This window comes from Chrysochloris asiatica, unplaced genomic scaffold, assembly GCF_000296735.1.
Source record: "Chrysochloris asiatica unplaced genomic scaffold, ChrAsi1.0 scaffold00027, whole genome shotgun sequence".
NCBI classification, from domain to species: domain Eukaryota; kingdom Metazoa; phylum Chordata; class Mammalia; order Afrosoricida; family Chrysochloridae; genus Chrysochloris; species Chrysochloris asiatica.
In genome coordinates, this window is record NW_006408545.1 from 21113424 (window position 1) to 21132180 (window position 18757).

Consider the following 18757-nt stretch of genomic DNA (forward strand, 5'->3'; position numbering starts at 1 on the left):
CTTTCTGCTCCCGTAAAGATTTATAGCCTCTGAAACCCTGCCAAGGGTTGCTATGAGTCAGAACCGACTCCACGGCATGCATAACCACATATGCATGCAAAAGTTGGACAACGACTAAGGAAGATCATAGAAAAATTGATGTATTTGAGTTATGGTTTTGGAGGAGGAGAATACTGAAAGTACCATGGGCTACCAAAAGACCCAACAGATTTGTGCTGGAAGAAGTGTAGCCAGAGTGTTCCTTGGAGGCCAGACTTCGTTTCTCATAGTTTGGACATATTGTCCGGAGGGACCAGTCACTGGAAAAGGGTATCATGTTTGGTAAGGTGGAGAGTCAGAGACAAAGAAGAAGACCCCCAACAAGATAGATTGGCAAAATGGCAGCATCAATGGGCTCAAGTATGGTAACAATTGTGAGATTGGCCCAGGACCGGGCAGTGCTTCATTCTGTTGTACATAGGGTTGCTATGAATCAGTACCAACTCAATGGCATCTAACAACAACAACTATCAGTCATCATTGTGACCCTCTCTGTGTTTTAGCAGTTCCAAGATATTCATTCTGGTAGCCCAATTCCAACTGCAGAGACTCAGTCTAATAAGAACCTTCCATTCCCCTAATTCAGGCTTGCACATGTACCTTAAGCATAGCAGTGAAGGTGAGTTTTAGGACTCTTGTTTGCATGTTAGGACACAGGCACTCTGTCTTCTGACCCACTGCCACTGAGTTGAGTCCGATTCATAGTGACCCTATACTGAGTTTCTGAGACTGTAAACCTTTACAGAAGCAGATAGCATTTTTTTCCCATGGTTTGGTTGGTGTGTTTGAATTACTAACCCAGTAGCCCAACACCTAACCTACAGCGCCACCAGAACTCTAGTCTATCTTCTACTGGGTGTCAATAAGGAAACATACAGTTTTGATTGCAGCAAGAAGCCATCCCACAGCCTTTTGAGAGCTTGCAACATAATGTACAGTAAACTGTCAATCTTAAAAAGAAATATGAAGAGGCTTCAAAAGGTTTATGGAAAAATGGGGTTAAAAGGTAACGTAATTTTTCCTCGAACTTTTTGGAGCCTGCTCATTCAATCAGAATGATTCTTAGAAGCAATAATGACAGGACTTCAACTTGCTGATTTTAGACACATCGTAAAGAAAGACTAATTGCTAGAAAAGGACATCATGTTTGATAACGGCTCAGTGAAAACACAGGACACCTTCCAGGACATTGATAGACACATAACCACAACAAAGGACACAAACACACCAAGGAACATGAAGAAGGCACAGGGCCTGGTAATGTTTCATTCTGTTATAATACATAACGTCACCAGGAATTGGTCCAATTCAACAGCAACAACTGTATAGAAGAATACAGAGAAAGAAACAGAATCATGATCAAATCACTGCATCCCTGGGATCAACAAACCTCAAAGCAAACCCTACCTCAGGATTTTACAGTTCCATCAGACAATGTATTCATTGGTAAGTGCCACCAAGTCAGTTCTGACTCATGGTGACCCTGTGTAGGGTTTCCAAGGAGCAGCTGGTGGGTTTGAACTGCCAACTTTGTGGCTAACAGTCCGTTGCTACACCAGGACTCCATCAAATAACTTGATGTTAAATGCCATCAAGTCAGATGCCTCTTATTGTTTAAGCCAGTTTGAGTTAGGTCTCCTGTTACTTACATATACCTAATAAGTAATCATCAGATGAAGTCTACTCTTAGAATAAACCAACTTCAGAATAACTCCTTTGTCAAAATACGGCCTTTACAAAGTTACATTTTCCTTTTCATCAACAAGTACTTCTTAAAGTGGAACTGAGAAGACCCTGTAGACACTGTAGGTCTCCCACTCCAAGAGCCGGGTTCTGCATGGAGCTTGCCTTCAAAGACAGTCATCTCCCCACAGGGTTCAGGATAAACCCCATCTACCCTGTGGTGCTGTGTGTTAATACACTCGTCTGCAAGGTAGGTTTGAACCACAAAGTCAGAGGTTTAAGTTCACCAGCCACTCCTTGGAAACCCTATACAGGGTTGCTATGAGTCGGAACCGACTCAACGACACACAACCACCACCACAACAACTCTATAGAAAGAAAACCATTGTGTCAGGCAAGACATTTCACCTACAACATCATTCTTGTTTCCTTTACTCCCACACCTTGCCAAAAAATATATATAATAATAATCTAAATTAGTTCAACACACTTTTGCTACTGGGAAATGTTTCATAACTACTAATGAATAATTCAGTGAATGAGATATTTTTAGCTTTCTATTGCCAGACACACCCAACTTTGATGGGAATGCTGTTGCTTTCACTTCCACTCTATCCCTTCCAAGATCTTAAATATATTACTCACCTAACAGCAGTTCAATCAACAATGAAAATCACATTATATCACTCACTTTGCTCAACACCCATCAACAGCTACCAGCACATTTAGAACAAAATCCAGATTACCAGCGTATCAGGCCCTGGTCACTCAGCTCCAGACATGCTAACCCTCTTGTTGCTCTTCAATAACGCTATCCCTGAACAGGCCTTAGGATGCCTGTTTGCACTCGTGCCTCTGGCCTCCCTGGACCCTCCCAGGACTGACTCCTTCACTTCATTCTGTCTCTACCTCAGAGCCCCAGTACTATCAACCTCCTTAACTCTGCTTTTTCTTCATAGCATGCTTAACTCTCTGAAAGTCTATGACATGTACAATTATCCATGCACCCAGTGCCACTGAGTCCATTCTGACTCATAGCAACACGGCAGGACTGAGTAGGACTGTCCCATAAGGTGTCCAAGGTTGTATCTTTATGGGAGCAGATCACCACATCAGTAGTACTCATTATTCACAAGGATACATCCCAAGATCCCCCATGGATGCCTGAAACCAAAGACAGGACTGAGCCTGGTGGGGGGGTGGTGCTGTTAAGTGCCGTTGAGTTGGTTCTGAATCATAGTGACCCTACATAGGGTTTCCAAGGAACAGCTGATGGGTTTGACCTTGTGGTTAGCAGTCCAATGCTTATCCTATAGTGCCATACCAGGACTCTATACAGATTATGTTTTGTTCTGTCTTTTCCTATACATACATACCTATGATAAAATGGAATTTATAAATTAAGCAGGGTAAGAGATTAACAATAACTAAAAATAAATAAATGGAACAATTATTAAGTAAATAAGGATTACTTGAACACTGTAGACATGATAGCTGGGACAGCTAGCGACTGATTAATGGATAGGTAGTACTGGTCCACAGGAGAAAGATGAGGCTTTCTGCTCCTGTAAAGATTTACAGCCTCGGAAACCCTGTACAGGGTCGCTATGAGTCAGACCCGACTCCACGGCCCATAACAACAACAACAACAGTATATGCAGCTAGGATATGCTGGACAAAGGCAGGATTCACGCCCTGTACAGGACAGAGCAGGGCAGTGTGAAATGTCACCATACTTCTCAGAAGAGTGTGCAATTCAAAAACCTCTAAATTGTATATTTCTGGAACTTTCCATCTAATATTTGCAGACTATGAACAGGTAACTGAAATTGTGGAGAGTAAAACTATTGATCAGGGAGGACTACTCTATACATATTTTAACTTGCATATTATTGATCTTCCCCACTAGAATGTAAACCCCTTTTAGGCAGGGAACAGACCTATTTTTCAGTTATCCACTAAGCCTATAACTGTGCCTAACACATTATGTTTTTGCTGTTGTTGATCCCGACTCATGGCAACCCCATGCATAAAGGATGGAAAGACTTCCCATCCCCATGATCAGTTGTGGATTGGACCCAAAGGTTTTCATTAACTGCTGTTCAGAAGTAGATCACCACGCCTTTCTTCCTGGTCTTCAGTAGTCTGGAAGCTCTGCTAAAACCTGTTCAACATCATCACAACACACAGGCCTCCAACAACAAACAGAGTGGTGGCTGCACAGGAGGTGTGTTGTCTGATAATTGAACCTGGCTCTCCATCATGTTGTTGCTGTGAAGTGATCCTGTCTAGGGTTTCCGAGGAGCAGCTGGTAGATATGAACTGCCGACCTTGTGGTTTGCAGTCCAGTGCTGATCCTCCAGCATCACACCAGGACTCCATGGAAGGGAAGAACTCTACCACTGAACCACAAAGGTCCCCTCAGAACATGATGCTGTTCTTACTTGCCATCAAATTGGCTCTAGTGCCTAAGGACCTTCTGCAAAACAGAACAAATTATTGTGACACCCTGCATCACCCTCACAACCTTGGATAAACTTGAACCCATTGCTGCAGCTACTGTATTAATCCATCGTATATATATCTTTTTTATGTCTTCTTTTTAAATAATGAATGGACAAATAAATTACACTTTTTTTTTTTTTAACCTTGTCTAAAATCAAAGAGAAAAGGGACAAGGAGATTATTGTTTCCTGTTGGGCAAATCCACTTGTCTTTAACTCTGTGCCCAGCTTTATTACAACCTACCTCTGGGTCTCTGGATCCCTAAGTCATTTGACATCAACAACTTAAATAGCTTCAATTTATCAAATGTAAGAGAGTGCTTCAAACTTGTCATGGAAAAATGCCGTAACTTTTCATTCCATTTTTCCACGAAGTTTTTGAAGCACCTTCATACAGTCCTACCAGAAGAGCACAGACTATATCAAGGGCCTACAACAATTCTTATAACAATGATTTGGATGTGAAATAATGGAAGCTATCCCTCATATTTTTAAAGAATGTGAAATCCTTCTATCAAAATAGGTGACAAAATACCTTATCATTTACTGCATTCATATATAAATCACCACTTTGTCATGGAATGTTTAGGCAAAAGGCCAATGAGCAGAATAGCAATCATCAAAGCTCAATATTCCTTATTACCACTGCCCACCGAACCCCCAAAATATACTTGTTAGGTAAAGATCATACTCTTCTAATGCTATGTAGCAAATCAAGAAAATTAAACACTATGATCATTTAAATTTATATGACAAAAATCCGATGAAAAATGTTTTATATACACTCCTCACTTAGCCATACCATTAGGTTCCAAAGACTTGGTTGTTATTGTTGTTAAGTGTCATCAAGTCTGTATGTTGTTGTTGTTGTTAAGTGCCGTTGAGTCAATTCCAACCCATAGCGACCCTGTACAGGGTTTCCGAGGGTGTAAATCCTTACTGGAGTAGAAAGCCTCATCTTTCTCCCACGGAACGATCAAGTCTGTAGAGCAACCCTACATAGGTTTCAGAGGATTTAAATCTTCCAGGAAGCAGAAGACATCATCTTTCTCCCATGGATCAACTTGTTGTTGTTGTTAAGTGCCGTCGAGTCGGTTCCGACCCATAGCGACCCTGTACAGGGTTTCCGAGGGTGTAAATCTTTACGGGAGTAGAAAGCCTCATCTTTCTCCCGCGGAGCGGCTGGTAGTTTCGAACCGCTGACCTTAAGGTTCGCAGCCCGATTCATAACCACTACGCTACCAGAGCTCCTGGGGCCTCAAATAGCAGGCCTTGTAGTTCAGGTCCAGTACTTATAGAGTCACTGTGCTTCCAGAGACTTGGTGTTGTGTGTTTGATGTCAAATGCCGTTCAGTCAGTTTCGACTCATAGTGACCCTGTATAGGGTTTCCAAGGAGCAGCTGGTGGATTTGAACTGCTGACTTTGTGGTTAGCAGTCCAGTGCTGATCCTACAGAGCCACACCAGGACTCCAAAGACTTGGTAAACTACTAAAGACTTCATAGCTTAGGCAAAAATCAGTGTTATACTAAAATAAAGGACTTTTGTGCTTGTTTGTTTTCAGACCAACCATTTACTCAACTTTTTAGAAAATCTGATCAGAGAAATAAATTATGATTTACTTATGTGCTCATCTGTGACAAGGCCAGTTATGGATTGTTGTTGTTGCTAAGTGGCATTGAGTCAGTTCCGACTCATAGTGACCTTATATAGAGTTTCCCATTCCTCTGCAAAAAAGGCTTGGAGGAGACAAAGCTGGTTAAAGCTGGACTATGTGGCTGGAGGGCCCATACCTGAACCACTCCACCTTTCTCCAGTGCTGGGTCAAAGCCTCCTTTTGCTGAGCTGCCTCCAAGGCTCCACTCCCACCCCTGCTAGCCCTGCGTTCAACATCCTGGTGCTGAGGCTCAGAACTTCCTGAGAGGGCGCTGGGAGCTTCAGGGGGTGATGGGAGCTTTAGGCCCAGATTAGTGCTCATTTCGCCCAAACTCCCTCTCCAATGTGCTTTCTCTCTCCTGTCCCACCCCCTTCCCACCTACAGCAATTTTAAACTACAGAGCCTCAGGCCACATTGTTATTGATAAGTACCGTCTAGTTGGGGCCAACTCAGAGCAACTCTGTATAGTTTCCAAGGAGGGGCTGTTGAGTTTGAACCTCAGATCTGAGAAACCAGCAGAACAAGCAACCTGGCTTGGTGCTGCTTGTGCTTGCATCGGCCAGGAGGCCCTGGGCCCAGAGTAGGCCAGCCCAACTGGGCCCAGTACTCCCCCCTGGCAGGAAGGAGCGATGGATCTTGGGCCACGGAGCCCAGTTTGCGAACTTCCAGGAGACTCTCCTCCAGGGACACTCCTCAGCTATTGTCACAAGACCAATCCAACCACAAGCTGGACTGGAGATTTCTCACTGTTATTGTAAATCCAAAATGTCAGATAACGATGTAATCTCTTAGTGCGAAGTAGGTATATTTATGTCACAAACTCTACTATTTCTTTGGAAAAGTAATCATTTCAAAGCCAAGGCAGGGTTTTTTTTTCCCTTTTTTTTTTTTTTTTTTTCCATAATCAAAAGTGGCTAAATACTTTTAAATACATCTTAACATATTTATGAAGGAATTCTCCTACATGCTTTCAAAGCGCTCTCATAAATCAGTGAAATACTTCCAAAGCACATTTGGAAGTAAAAAATTCATAGCTACTAACTATATTTTCCTCTATTCGAAGATGAATTAAGCAGAAAATACATTAGTGTCTGAATTTATAATAGGAGTGGTTAACCCTTAACCATGGGAAACTAATGAGGAATATTTTACCATTTAAGGATTAATCAAAGCTCTCCAAAATGAAGCAATTTGACATTTTTAGTATTTAATGATGAATGAATTTTCTCTCCCTATTTATTTTTCATTGTGGGAAAGACTTACAAAGACAGTACATGATAGAAGAAATGAAATTCACAAGCTTCATCTTATCACTTCAAAGAAATGCTGTTTTTAAATATATACACTCCATAGTTTAAAAATTCCTCACAGAAGCAACATTACTAAGAATATGTCATCTTTGGGTCAAATTCCACTCTCGAACATCGAGCAAATATCAATAAGATGTACTGAACTTCAGAGTCGGAATCGGACTAACCTTCTGTTAGACATAAGACAACAACACGCATTCTGGGAGGTAGTGATTACTGGACATTGACTTCCACCCTCAGCCATTGATTATCTCTATCTTTGTTAAAGACTACAGGAGTTTCATTTAACTAGAGTGCTCAGTAAGTTGCAGTCGAGTTCAAGCATCTTTTATGGATTCATTAAGCCATTGATCTGCATTCTAGTGTTTGCAGTAGTGCCCAGCTCTGGTCCACGGCCTGTGTTTACAGAGAATGCAATAGAATTGACGTCTGTAACAACGAAAGGCAGTGAACCTATCAGTAGACATTATATCCACTGTGTGCACACTCACTTTAAGAGTGGACTGTACCAGAGGGGCTTTCCCACTCTCCGTCAAAATTGCCAGAGCAGAAATTAAGTGGTCATCTGCCGCAAGATATTCTTTATTTCATCCTAAATTCTGGTGTGGCACTGTAGGAGAAGCACTCGACCTCAAAGTCGATAGTTCAAACTCACAACCACTTCTCGGAAACCCTATACAGGGTCACTATGAGTCAGAACCGACTCAAAGGCACTTAACAACAACAACAACAAGCTGTGATAATATGAAGAGAGCAGAAGAGTCCAAGGAACAAAGGACTACACATGGTTTTCCTAGTTCAAGTATTTGCTCATATGCACAACACTATCCACAGGCACTGAGATTTGGGAAAATAAAAATAAACCACAGCATGCTGAGGAGTTGCATATCCTGCATATGGTCTTGTTCAGTGTGCTAGGTTTTGTGACCAGAGATTGCAAACACGAATGAGAGAAATTCTGAACTCAAACTATTACTTTGAAATAGCTCTCAAGGCAAGCCACCTGCCCTGTTTTATGCATACACTTATTTAGATATTTAACATTTTTAATGAAGCATTTGAATTAACAGAGCACAACTACGGTCTCAGGAAAACACACAATCCTTCTTTCTTGGACAATATACCGAGTATTCACAGAACCTTCCCCTGACTTGGCCTTCATTAATAAAGTCTCCTGACACCTTCCTTCTTAAGTCAGATACAAAGAGTAACTGTGCTGGATGCAGCTTATGGTGGGAGAAGCTCATCAGAAAGACCTCTAAGATCATTCTTTAAATGCTCACTCTTCAGATAAACCTGGGCACTGTTACAGGTAAGAAGAGAAGCTTGGCGATGCAAGTGACTGAATCAATAAGCAGAGTGTACATCCCAAATAAATAGAGCTCTTCCTGATCATTTGTTTCCCTGAACTGCCCACTGCCCAAACAGACAGGCAGCCTATGAACTCCAAGCACGCAAATCCATCACTCGGCAGCAGCAGCCGCCACCAGAACACAATGTGGCTGATGCAATCTGACACTGTGGTTAATGTTAAAAGGGAGCGTGCCTTTGAGATGGATTGGATAATTACCGGAAGTTCAGATGAGAAAAACTTGATTTAAGTGTAGAGCATTAGTTACCATCAGAAGGATGTCCAGAGATTTACTTTGTCTGAAAATTAACATTCAAGCATATATGTCAATAGCCCTGTATATCGATCCCACGAAAGCAAAGTCAGGCCTATGAAAGCTTCCTGCTCTTAATTCTGTTCACGGCAAAGAAATGTTGAGTATGGGTTGGAGCTTGAAGCTGTCTAGGGTTTTGTTCATCTCTTCACATTTAATCTCAAAAATCAAATGTTATTTAGAATTTGAAGCCCATTCTGAGTAATGGGCTAAGTTATTCCTCCCTGCCTCCTTTACCCCCCAGTCTTCCAAAACAGAGTCCATTATTGGTTGTTGTCCCATTCTCTCAGGACAAACTCACTTGGTTCAATTCTGTTCATGCTCCAGGTCTCTCCAGAGCTTGGCATTTACTTGAAACTGACCTTCACCACACTTCATTGACCAGAAACTTCCTGCTTTACCAACATCCCAAATGTGTTTCAAAGAATAACATTCTACCCTCTCTTCTGCTATTGCTTTTCACGGTTTTCATTTGCAGCACCTCATCAATATTCCATTCCATATTTCAAAATACCACAGAACAAGAAAACAGTTTGGATTGTTGTTCTTTCCCCAGAGTTTGCTGAACATACCTCTGTCTGCTTCACTGAAGGGAACTCAGCCCCTGGCCTACAGACTAAAGTCCTGGGAGGAAATGGCCCTCTGAGGCTTACACTCTGGTAGACTACAGCACAGTTCCAATGGACTCCACAGAACCAAGGCAATCATCCTGTTCTGCAGAGAGATCAATGCAAACTGGCTCACTTCACCTAATAGAAACCAGATAAGTCCACAGAAGAACCCTGGAGCTCTCTGGGATAACTTACTTATGGACCAAGGATATTTTCAAGCAACTAGCAAAGATGGGCTTGTGGCCTGAGTTCAGGCAGTCAGGGGACATTAATTGCAAGTAATTTCTTAATGTCCTTCTCCAAACCTTCATGAATGATACCCATTTTGCAAATTAAATCTTGCAGGTGTTAAAAGAGAAAAAGGCAGACATGTTAATCACTGGATTAACAGGGCAATTGTAACACATTTTTTCTGCACTGCTAGGTTCTATAATTAAGTCTGAAACCAAGGCATCACTCCCAGGGTATATGCAAGTTTAATAAAAAGACCAAGAGTCTAGGTCTAAATAAAATGTAATTCCAAATAATATGGTGATACATACCAATGTCTTCCAAAAGAGATCTCTTCTAGAAAATCTCTATACATGCTATGTATCCAGGGATAGAGTTTGAAAGTAAAATACATGTTTATTTAATGCAATATTTTCCCCCAACGAATGCCTATGTTATTAGTACAATATTATGAGGGTAACCTAATGGCATCATTTTAAAATGTTTCTATCTATATAATCTTTTATATTATTCATCTAGGATTCTTCAAACTATGGTCTGCTGAGGAACAGCAACATTTTGATACTGATGAAGTATTCCTGTCAATCCTTGTTTCAAATTATGGAAAAACGAGAACAAGGAAGCAAAAAGGTAGTGTCCTTAGGAATTTCTGTTTGTTACTAAATAATCATCGATGCTACTCAACCATAAAGAACACCATAAACTTGAGATCTGAACAGCAAGGAAACAGTAATCCTTAATTGTCTATATCTTGACCACTTGTCCTGAGTTTGGGTTTCCTGCTTGTTTTTTTGGACATTAATTTAGACAACAGGATATTTTCCATGCAAAAAGGTCCTTTAGAAAAAAAATTAAGGAAAGATTTTTGGAAATGATCACTATTTGTAGTCTTATCTGTTTCTCTTGTTTTTAGAGAGAGACTGATCATAAGGAACTTATGATCACTTAGGAAACAATATTTTTAAGTGTTATTGTGCAAAGTAGAACTAGTATTAGCAAGTTAGACTGAAGGTTTTAGTATCTCGTGTAAAACTACTAAGAAGTCTCTATGACATTGCAGTCCCTGGGTGAACCATTTTGCTAGAAATTTTCTCAAGTTCTTCTCTACTTGTGACCTCAAAAAGGGCCTCGAAAAAGACTGAACTGTTGTTGGTGGTGGTGGTAAGTGCCGTCAAGGCAGTTCCAACTCATAGCAACTCTGTATAGGGTTTCTGAAGAGTGACTAGTGAGTTTGAACCACCAACCTTGTAGTCCAAGTCAACCTTGTGGTCCTGACAGCACCACACCAGGACTCCTGAAAAGTCTCTAGTGCATTAAATAATGAGATTGACATCCCATTGTCTGTCCAATGTCCATAGGCTAAAAAATATAACCCACTGTTTCAAAACTTTTGAGACAACAACTGTGCCTCTGGGAAATAGAGATTCTACATAATATAATTAAGTATTAATGCTGCTCATTTCCTAGGGCCAAGATCCCAAAATATGTAAGCTAGTCATTAGATTCTTAACCGGATACAGCTGTGACTCACAGGGCCCTACAGTAAAGTGTTGAGTAGAAGCACTTTGAAGAAAGCGTATATACTTGTAGTAACTCACACAATTCTTCAAAGAAGCTTTTAAATTCAGTTTAAAAACGTAATCTCCATGTTGCAAATGGTTAACTTGACTTCAGTTCATCTGACCTTATTTCATGGCACCAGGGTTTATGAATGACTCAGGTAAATTGTTTAACCTAAACTGCCCAACAGACCCAAAGAGGTAAGAAGGTTTGATAAGCAAATGAAATTTAAATAACCAATTTTCAGTGGGCTTACATTTTGAGAACTGGGCTATTTTTGTCCTTGTTTTTAGCAGCAAATCAATTCCTGCCTAGATACCCAAGCATTTGTGAAGAGGAACCACGGGCCCAGCAGTCCAGCTGATATTCACAAATGCAGGTGTTGCTCAGGCACAAAACAGAGGTCAACTGAATACTGCTCCTAATTAGCTACCTTTTCTACTCGATTTTTCTTTGTAAAGTTATGCATGCAATTTGGCTTCAACTTAGAGACCATTTTTAGAACCCAGCATGCTATCCAAAAAGAAATGGCTCTGTCATTAAAAAGCATAATTTACAGCATAGTTAATTTTACATGTTTTTTTTTAAATCTACATTATACCTAAGGCAAAATTCTGCTCTGCACACACTGTTTTCCATATTTAAAAGTATAGCATTTTGTCAGGAAAAAAAATATTTTTTCAAGGTAATAATGGGAAGAATTCTGCTGCCCTTTTTCTAAGATTAAGAAAGTCCACATTCTGAATAATGAGGGCTAAAACCAATAAGACATAGCTAAATGATATAAGAGAAGTAGCTATTTGCTATTATCTTCAGTGGGGAACACCCTGGGGCTTATAACAGCAGTTCTTAGCAATGGCAGAATGGACACTGGTATCTAATACAATCCATTAGGAAACCCAAGCCCTAAATGAAATGACCACAAAATCCTATCAGTTAACAGAAAGGCAGCAGCTGTACATGTTTATTGTAATACAATATAATATTGGTACAAAGATAACACTTTTAGAATTAAAAAAATATGAATCCAGCAGGTGATGTGACCGGTTTATTTCTCTATTTGAAAAATGAGAGCTTTGGCAGAGATTTTGGATACATAAATAAGCATAAAGATTGCAGAGAAGACAGATACTGTATGTACACTAATGGGCTATTGGGATCAGCAGGCAATGTCACTGGCTAAACATCAAGCCACTGCAACTCCCAGGTTTGGCAAGATAATGGAAGACCTACTCCAATATCTTCTTAAGGGAAGAGAGGCATGATGGTCCTCCTCCTGCTGCTGATTTTACCTACTACAAGTATTCCAAATCCTAAGTCTTATCTTGCATCACAATTATCCACTTTAAAAAAAAAACACCGAATGCTACAGAAGTTTAAATTCAGTTTGACCTTAAACTTTACAACAATGTGACAAATGCTAATCATGTAATCCTGAAGTGCTAATCATAGGTTCACTGCATGGCTTCTTAGGTTTACTAAAGTAAAACCGCTTTGCGAAGTGTATCATGTATCATCAGGATTGTAACAAATTCATCTTGCTTGATTTTATTCACTACAGGCAGCCAGTCAAGATTCAGACCCATAAGCCTTCAGAATTATAGAAAGACAAAAAAACCCTGTTCTATAGCCATCTTCTGAAATGGAATGCAAAGTATTTTGTTGTGGTAAGTAGGGCTTTGAAGAAGAAAGAGCTGGGTTCAGTCCTGTAATTGTTACCCCAGTGCTCAGAATTCAAAACAGGAGACTGGGGGTCTTGGAGATCATTTTAATCCTCCTATATTAAAACAAAACTGGTCTCCCTTCTGTTGCAGTTCTTGAGCTCCTCCCCAGCCTCAGGGGCCCCTCCCAGGGAAAAGTGAACTCAACTGTTGACAGGTCCAAAAGAATTGCAGACAATTTCCTTACTTGCCTCACTGTTGTAGTAAAGATTATTAGCCTAATTCTTACAGACTGCTACCAAAATTCCACCCCGTTGAATTCTGCAGCCTAATTCTTTTGGCATTATGTTATTTGGCAGAATGGTGTGACCCAAATTTGCAGGAGATAATTTGCTGCAACAGTGCTTCTCCCAATGCAGTGAGTGCACGATTAGCATTTCAGGGTTGCAAACATCAGACTTCTAAAATATAATAATTGTTTGTTTCAAGAAAGGACAGATTTTTGCTCTTGTATTATGGAAACTGGAATTCTTAGTAAAATATGGATGCTTTTACTAATTAAGGAAGCTTTATAGATCAATGGAAAATAATCAAGGAATAGCAACTGGTTTTAGTAATTGGTGGCATATTGCTATAGCAGTTCTTTAAGGATTAAAATAAATATTAGTTGTGGTTGGCATGTGTGTGTGTGTGTGTGTGTGTGTGTGATTTTTAAATACATTATGCATTCCATTTCCCAAAATTGGTGATTGATAATCTTCTAAACAAACATTTTCAGACCTGCACGTCTTTTAAAAAACTAAAACAAACCGCTAACTAAGGCTGTTCCTGTGTTCATCCACCATCCTTCATACAAATGCTTGGCTGTATGAGCCATCTTGGCCATGTATTCATTGTTTCACCTTTTCCATCCACTTTAACATGGTTATAAGGTGTCCAGAGTCCTGACTAGAATCTGTGGCTCGTATTCAAGTATTCAACTGAGTGGACTACAACTTTCTGGCCATACTTGTGTGGCTAGTTTCTTGTCCTTTATAAGAAATCTCTACCACTTAACTTCCATGTCCTCTAGGATGTGCGCTTTACTGCTGGAGCGATGCTGTCACTCAGAGTCCCAGCTGGGATCCCGTGTCCTCACCCAATTCATTCACCCTCTCAGAATTCAAACACCAAGCCAAAAGGAACTGAAGAGCAGGGTACACATTAAAAGGGAGGGGTGCTTATTCCAAAAGGTGAAGTATGACAGAGAAAGAGAACAGACAAAAGTGAAAGAGAAAAAGTGTACACGTGAACAGTGCCCACCCACCCACTCCACCCCCCGCCGTGTTCTCAGCATTCTCTGAGAGGCCTGTATAGGCTGCCTCTCTACCATGCTCTTACCTTGTTTCTCTTGAAGTAGGCTCGTCGGCAGGCCGCAAAGCACTTCTCGCTGCAGAAGCTTTTCACCTCACTTCCCATACTCAGGGAATAGCGCTTGATTCCCACTTTCTGGCACCAGGCACACATTATTTGTACATTTGACACATCATCTTCTATAATAAAAGTATAAGAAAAATGTTCATATCAGAAGCAAACATCCCTTTAAACTTAGACACACCCTGAACCTGACAGAAGCTACTGACGTCTTATTTCAGTTTCTGTACCTCACTACCTTTGGACCCAGTAGAAGAGGCAGCTCTTGAGGGGGTAGATTCGGTGCCTTGTGTTTTCACTTTCTTTCTTTTGGCTCCTAAGTTTCCAAAGCACATCATTTACTTAAAACCAGAACAGGACTGCAGAGCCACAGGGTTTCCTAGAGCTTCTCAACCTGGTTAAAATACTTCATCTGTCTGATTAAACCAGCCCCAGAACTAATGAAGCTTGGGAAATGACCCATTTCTTCAAGGGTCCTGCGGAAAGTCTACAGTAGGATTCAAGTGGGTCCTGCATTCGGTGGGATACTCAATGCTAACCTATAACTGTAATGATGTGACGCTTGGTCAGGAAGTGGACTCACTTCAATGTGCCCTATTAACTGTTGAATGATATGGCCGTTGTTAACTTTTGCAATATAACATTCCCAAAATTTATTCCCAGAAGGAAAGATGTAAGTGGCAAATTCTGGTGACAGAAAAGGATGAGCCAGATCCACTAAAACCCAGCTCCTCTAGGACCCATCACCCATGTCGTGGGATGCTCAGAAAGGTCCTAGGTTGTATTCAAATATTTTCAGTATTTAAAAGTTTCCTTTTTTTCCTTTTATATGAAAAGGAAACAGACTTAACTAGCAGAAGTTCATGACATCACAAATACAAGGAGACTTGAAAAAGTTCATGAAAAAATGCCATTAAAAGATATGGGAATTTTTCCAAGAACTTTTTGAAGCCCCCTCATATCACTGCTTAAAATAAAAGTAAACTTTTAAAGCTTTTAAAGTGAATCAATTACTAAAATATATTGAGTAAATCCATAGTAAAGATGGTAAGAGAAGCTGAAAAAACTGCAATGGTGATAGTTAAATGTGGGAAACATTGACGGATGGCAATCAGGGTCAGGGCAGGGGAAGGATACTTGAAGTAAAAGCCTAAGAAATATTTCCTTGCTATCTCCTAAGGGCTTTTGTTATATTCTGAGTTTTCCCTGTCCTTCCAGTTGACAATGTGTGTGGATGACTGATTGCCACTATTAGCCACATCTCGCCTTCCTTTATGGATTTCTTTTTTTTTTTTTCTTTGTACTAACCCAGACTCATGCTCCAGACATGAATGGTAATCACAAAATCCCCAACAAGCTCTGGTTTAGTGTTGTCTGATTTCTGAATAAAATCCCCCAAAGACTAATTGCTAAGCAAGGCCTGGTCCATGAGTTGTTGACATATTCATGGTTCATAGGGTCTGCCATGCAATCATTCCATTTCCAGGGGAAAGATTTGGTTTGAGGCAGTGCGGTCATCAGCCTGCAAAATTAGAAGCAAACTAATTTGTAGTGCAACGATACAGCTCTTTCCCCCCTGAGTATCATCACTCAGAACTGTGTGCAGGATTATATTTACCTGAATGGAATAAATATTGTCATTTTAATGATCTACATTTTATTTCACAAATTACACAGTGATTTATTGTTAATTATCAAATGAGGCAGTGTGAAAATGACCTTTCATTTTAATCAAACATTTTTGAGATACATAACTTTCTTTAGATGGAGTCATAACATGAATTCAAATTTTATAGAATTAAGCATTTTATAATCTGTTACATTTAAAGATAACTTTTATTTTTATTTTATATGATTCCTAACACACCTGCCTACACACAGGCATTTTTACAGGGCATGAGAAATTAGTAAAGCTCTATAATTTGCTTAGATATGAAGACATTTCTAAAATAGATTAGAAATTGTATATTTTTTAAATAACTATCTGTGATTACTACACTAACTACTTCTAATTGTTCCTATTTTTCCCAATTGATAAGCTGCCTTAAAATCTTAACTTCCGTGGGGGAAAAAAAAGGAGGTAATACAGTGGAAGTCTCACAAGTGATCCATTGGCAATATGCTTGATTCTGGTGAAATCTGTAAGGAAAACAGATTTTTATGGGGGAAATCACTTGGCCTCACAGTTCAGTGGGGAGACTTCACTTCCTAAGGAAACTACTTTAAAGCATTCATTGGGATCCCCTCATTGTTTTCTTTGTTAAATATTCTGATTTGGGAAACAAAACAAGATTTATAAATCCTAGGTCCTTGAAATAAAATAAAACTGATCCAAGAAAGGGAAGAGAACAAAAGATGACAAAGCTGGGCACTTTCTGTCGCTCTGGCCCGCAGGGATGATATTGGGGACAAAAAAGCAGCTGAGAGACTTTCTCATGCTTGACTCCATCATCACCAGAAAGACCCACTGGGCATTTTAAAGGGGAAGCAAGAACACTTGCCTGAATAAATCTAACAAATAAGCAAAAAAGTAGAATGGTTAAGAAGATTATTTTTCTAAGTCATTCTTACTATAAAGTAACAATCTGGAAGATGAGACAAAAGAAATTGTACACTTTTGTGTCTGGCAGTTGGAAAATGCTGAGACTGGGGGTTGGCATCTGCCTTGTTAAATAATTCAGCATTCCCACCCGTTTTTCATAAAATTCCATTTCATAAAGGCAAATACCTTGGAAAACTTCCATTAGATTTTACATTTTCTATCATCAAATTGTTACCAATAGCTAATGACCCTCCAAATTCAAGAAAACATATTTAGATATCTCAGTATTCCAGTCTTATGGAAGCCAACTATATTCATATTATACTTAAGAAACTAAGAAAGAACTGTGCTCATCGAAATGAATTTCAGCAGTCAGAATCCTCTTGCCAGAAATGAGATGGTGTCCCCATCTTAAACAGCAAGGCCACACTCCTAGAAAGGTACACCTTTCTTAAGTGTTTGAAGCCAGAGGAAAAGGTCCTTTCAACAGCTACATCTTTTTCTAACTGGAACCCCAGAGTGGCACCCATGCTTTACTTTGGTCAAGCAGATGACCCAAGCATGTTAGCTTGTCTAACTGTATCTGCTTAAAATTGTTTTTGCTTTTTGAATAAATCATCCTCCAAACTAGAAAAAAATCTGGAGCTCTCATCTCATACCTACACAAACAGTTTATGCCCATTAAAGACTAGAGGCAACTCGAAGATAATTCACATAATTATCTTTTCCCTTACAGCCATTAGCTTGTGTATTTTTCATAATGAACAATGCAACAACAAACACAAAATGTTTATAGCATTAACTCACATTCCCAAACAGAACAGTTTGTATAACATGATAAAATTTTCATATGATAATATCATATAAATATGCATCAGTCAAAATATGCATGTTTCAGTTACTCGTGAAAAGTTTGTACCACCTCTTTAGAATTTAATTAAACAGAATGTTTGAGGGCATTTTTTTTCTTCCCAGTCTAATGTTCAAAGAGTTATAGAACATTTTTCTATTTTAAATCCCAGAAGGGGAAGTTCAGATTAATTACTCTGAGATGAAATCAAAATGGTATTTATTTATTATAGTGCACAGAGGTGTGAAATCAAGCATTTCCAGAATGCCTGGCTGAAATTGTTTGAGGAATTGCCTTATCTGGAGACTTTTAGAAATAATGATATTTATTAGTCAGTGACTGTCTGATACTGTTTGGATTGGCTAAGAACACATATATTCGCTTATCTGACCAGTGGTTAAGTGCCATCGAGTCGATTCCAACTCATATCAACCTGGTATAGGTTTTCCAAGGTGAGTTTGAACTATTGACCTTGTGGTTAGCAGTCCAGTGCTTACCCTACAGCGCCACATCAGGACCTGACCAGATGCCCCCTCAAAAATCAATTTACCATCCTTTGTTACATTTACTAGGAGTCTCTTACCAAGGGAAAATTTTGAAAGTAAGAGTGTTAGTTGCTGATGTCTATCTCCTAAAATGCATACATCAAAAAAATCAGTTTTAGAACTGAATTACACTTTAGACAATTTTCCAAGCAGTCTGAAGTGACTACTGTGTGTTCCCCACACCATAAAACAAAGGTATGCTGTGGGTGGCACTCTTTCAATCTATCTGCTGGGGCATTTAAGAATGGAATAAAGATAGCCTGGAAGGCAGTCAAGAAACCTCTGTTAATCTATATTAAAGTTTGCTTTCTTTGCAGGCCTTGTTGTTGTTGTTGTTAGGTACCATCGAGTCGGTGCCAACTCATAGCGACCTTATGCACAGCAGAATGAAACACTGCCCAAACCTAGGCCAACCTCACTATTGTTGCCACGCTTGAGCCCATTGATGCTGCCACTTGGCCAGTGCATCTCGTTGGGGGTCTTCCTTT

General features: G+C 39.8%; 1 protein-coding gene across 1 annotated transcript in view; it reads right to left on the bottom strand.

Moving 5' to 3' along the window:
* The window catches only part of SOBP (sine oculis binding protein homolog (Drosophila)), a 212486-nt gene that overhangs the window by 132448 nt on the left and 61281 nt on the right, over positions 1-18757 (bottom strand). The window contains exon 4 of the mRNA XM_006839994.1: positions 14300-14451. Coding sequence (XP_006840057.1) covers positions 14300-14451 — 152 coding nt within the window. The remainder of the gene's footprint in view (positions 1-14299; positions 14452-18757) is intronic.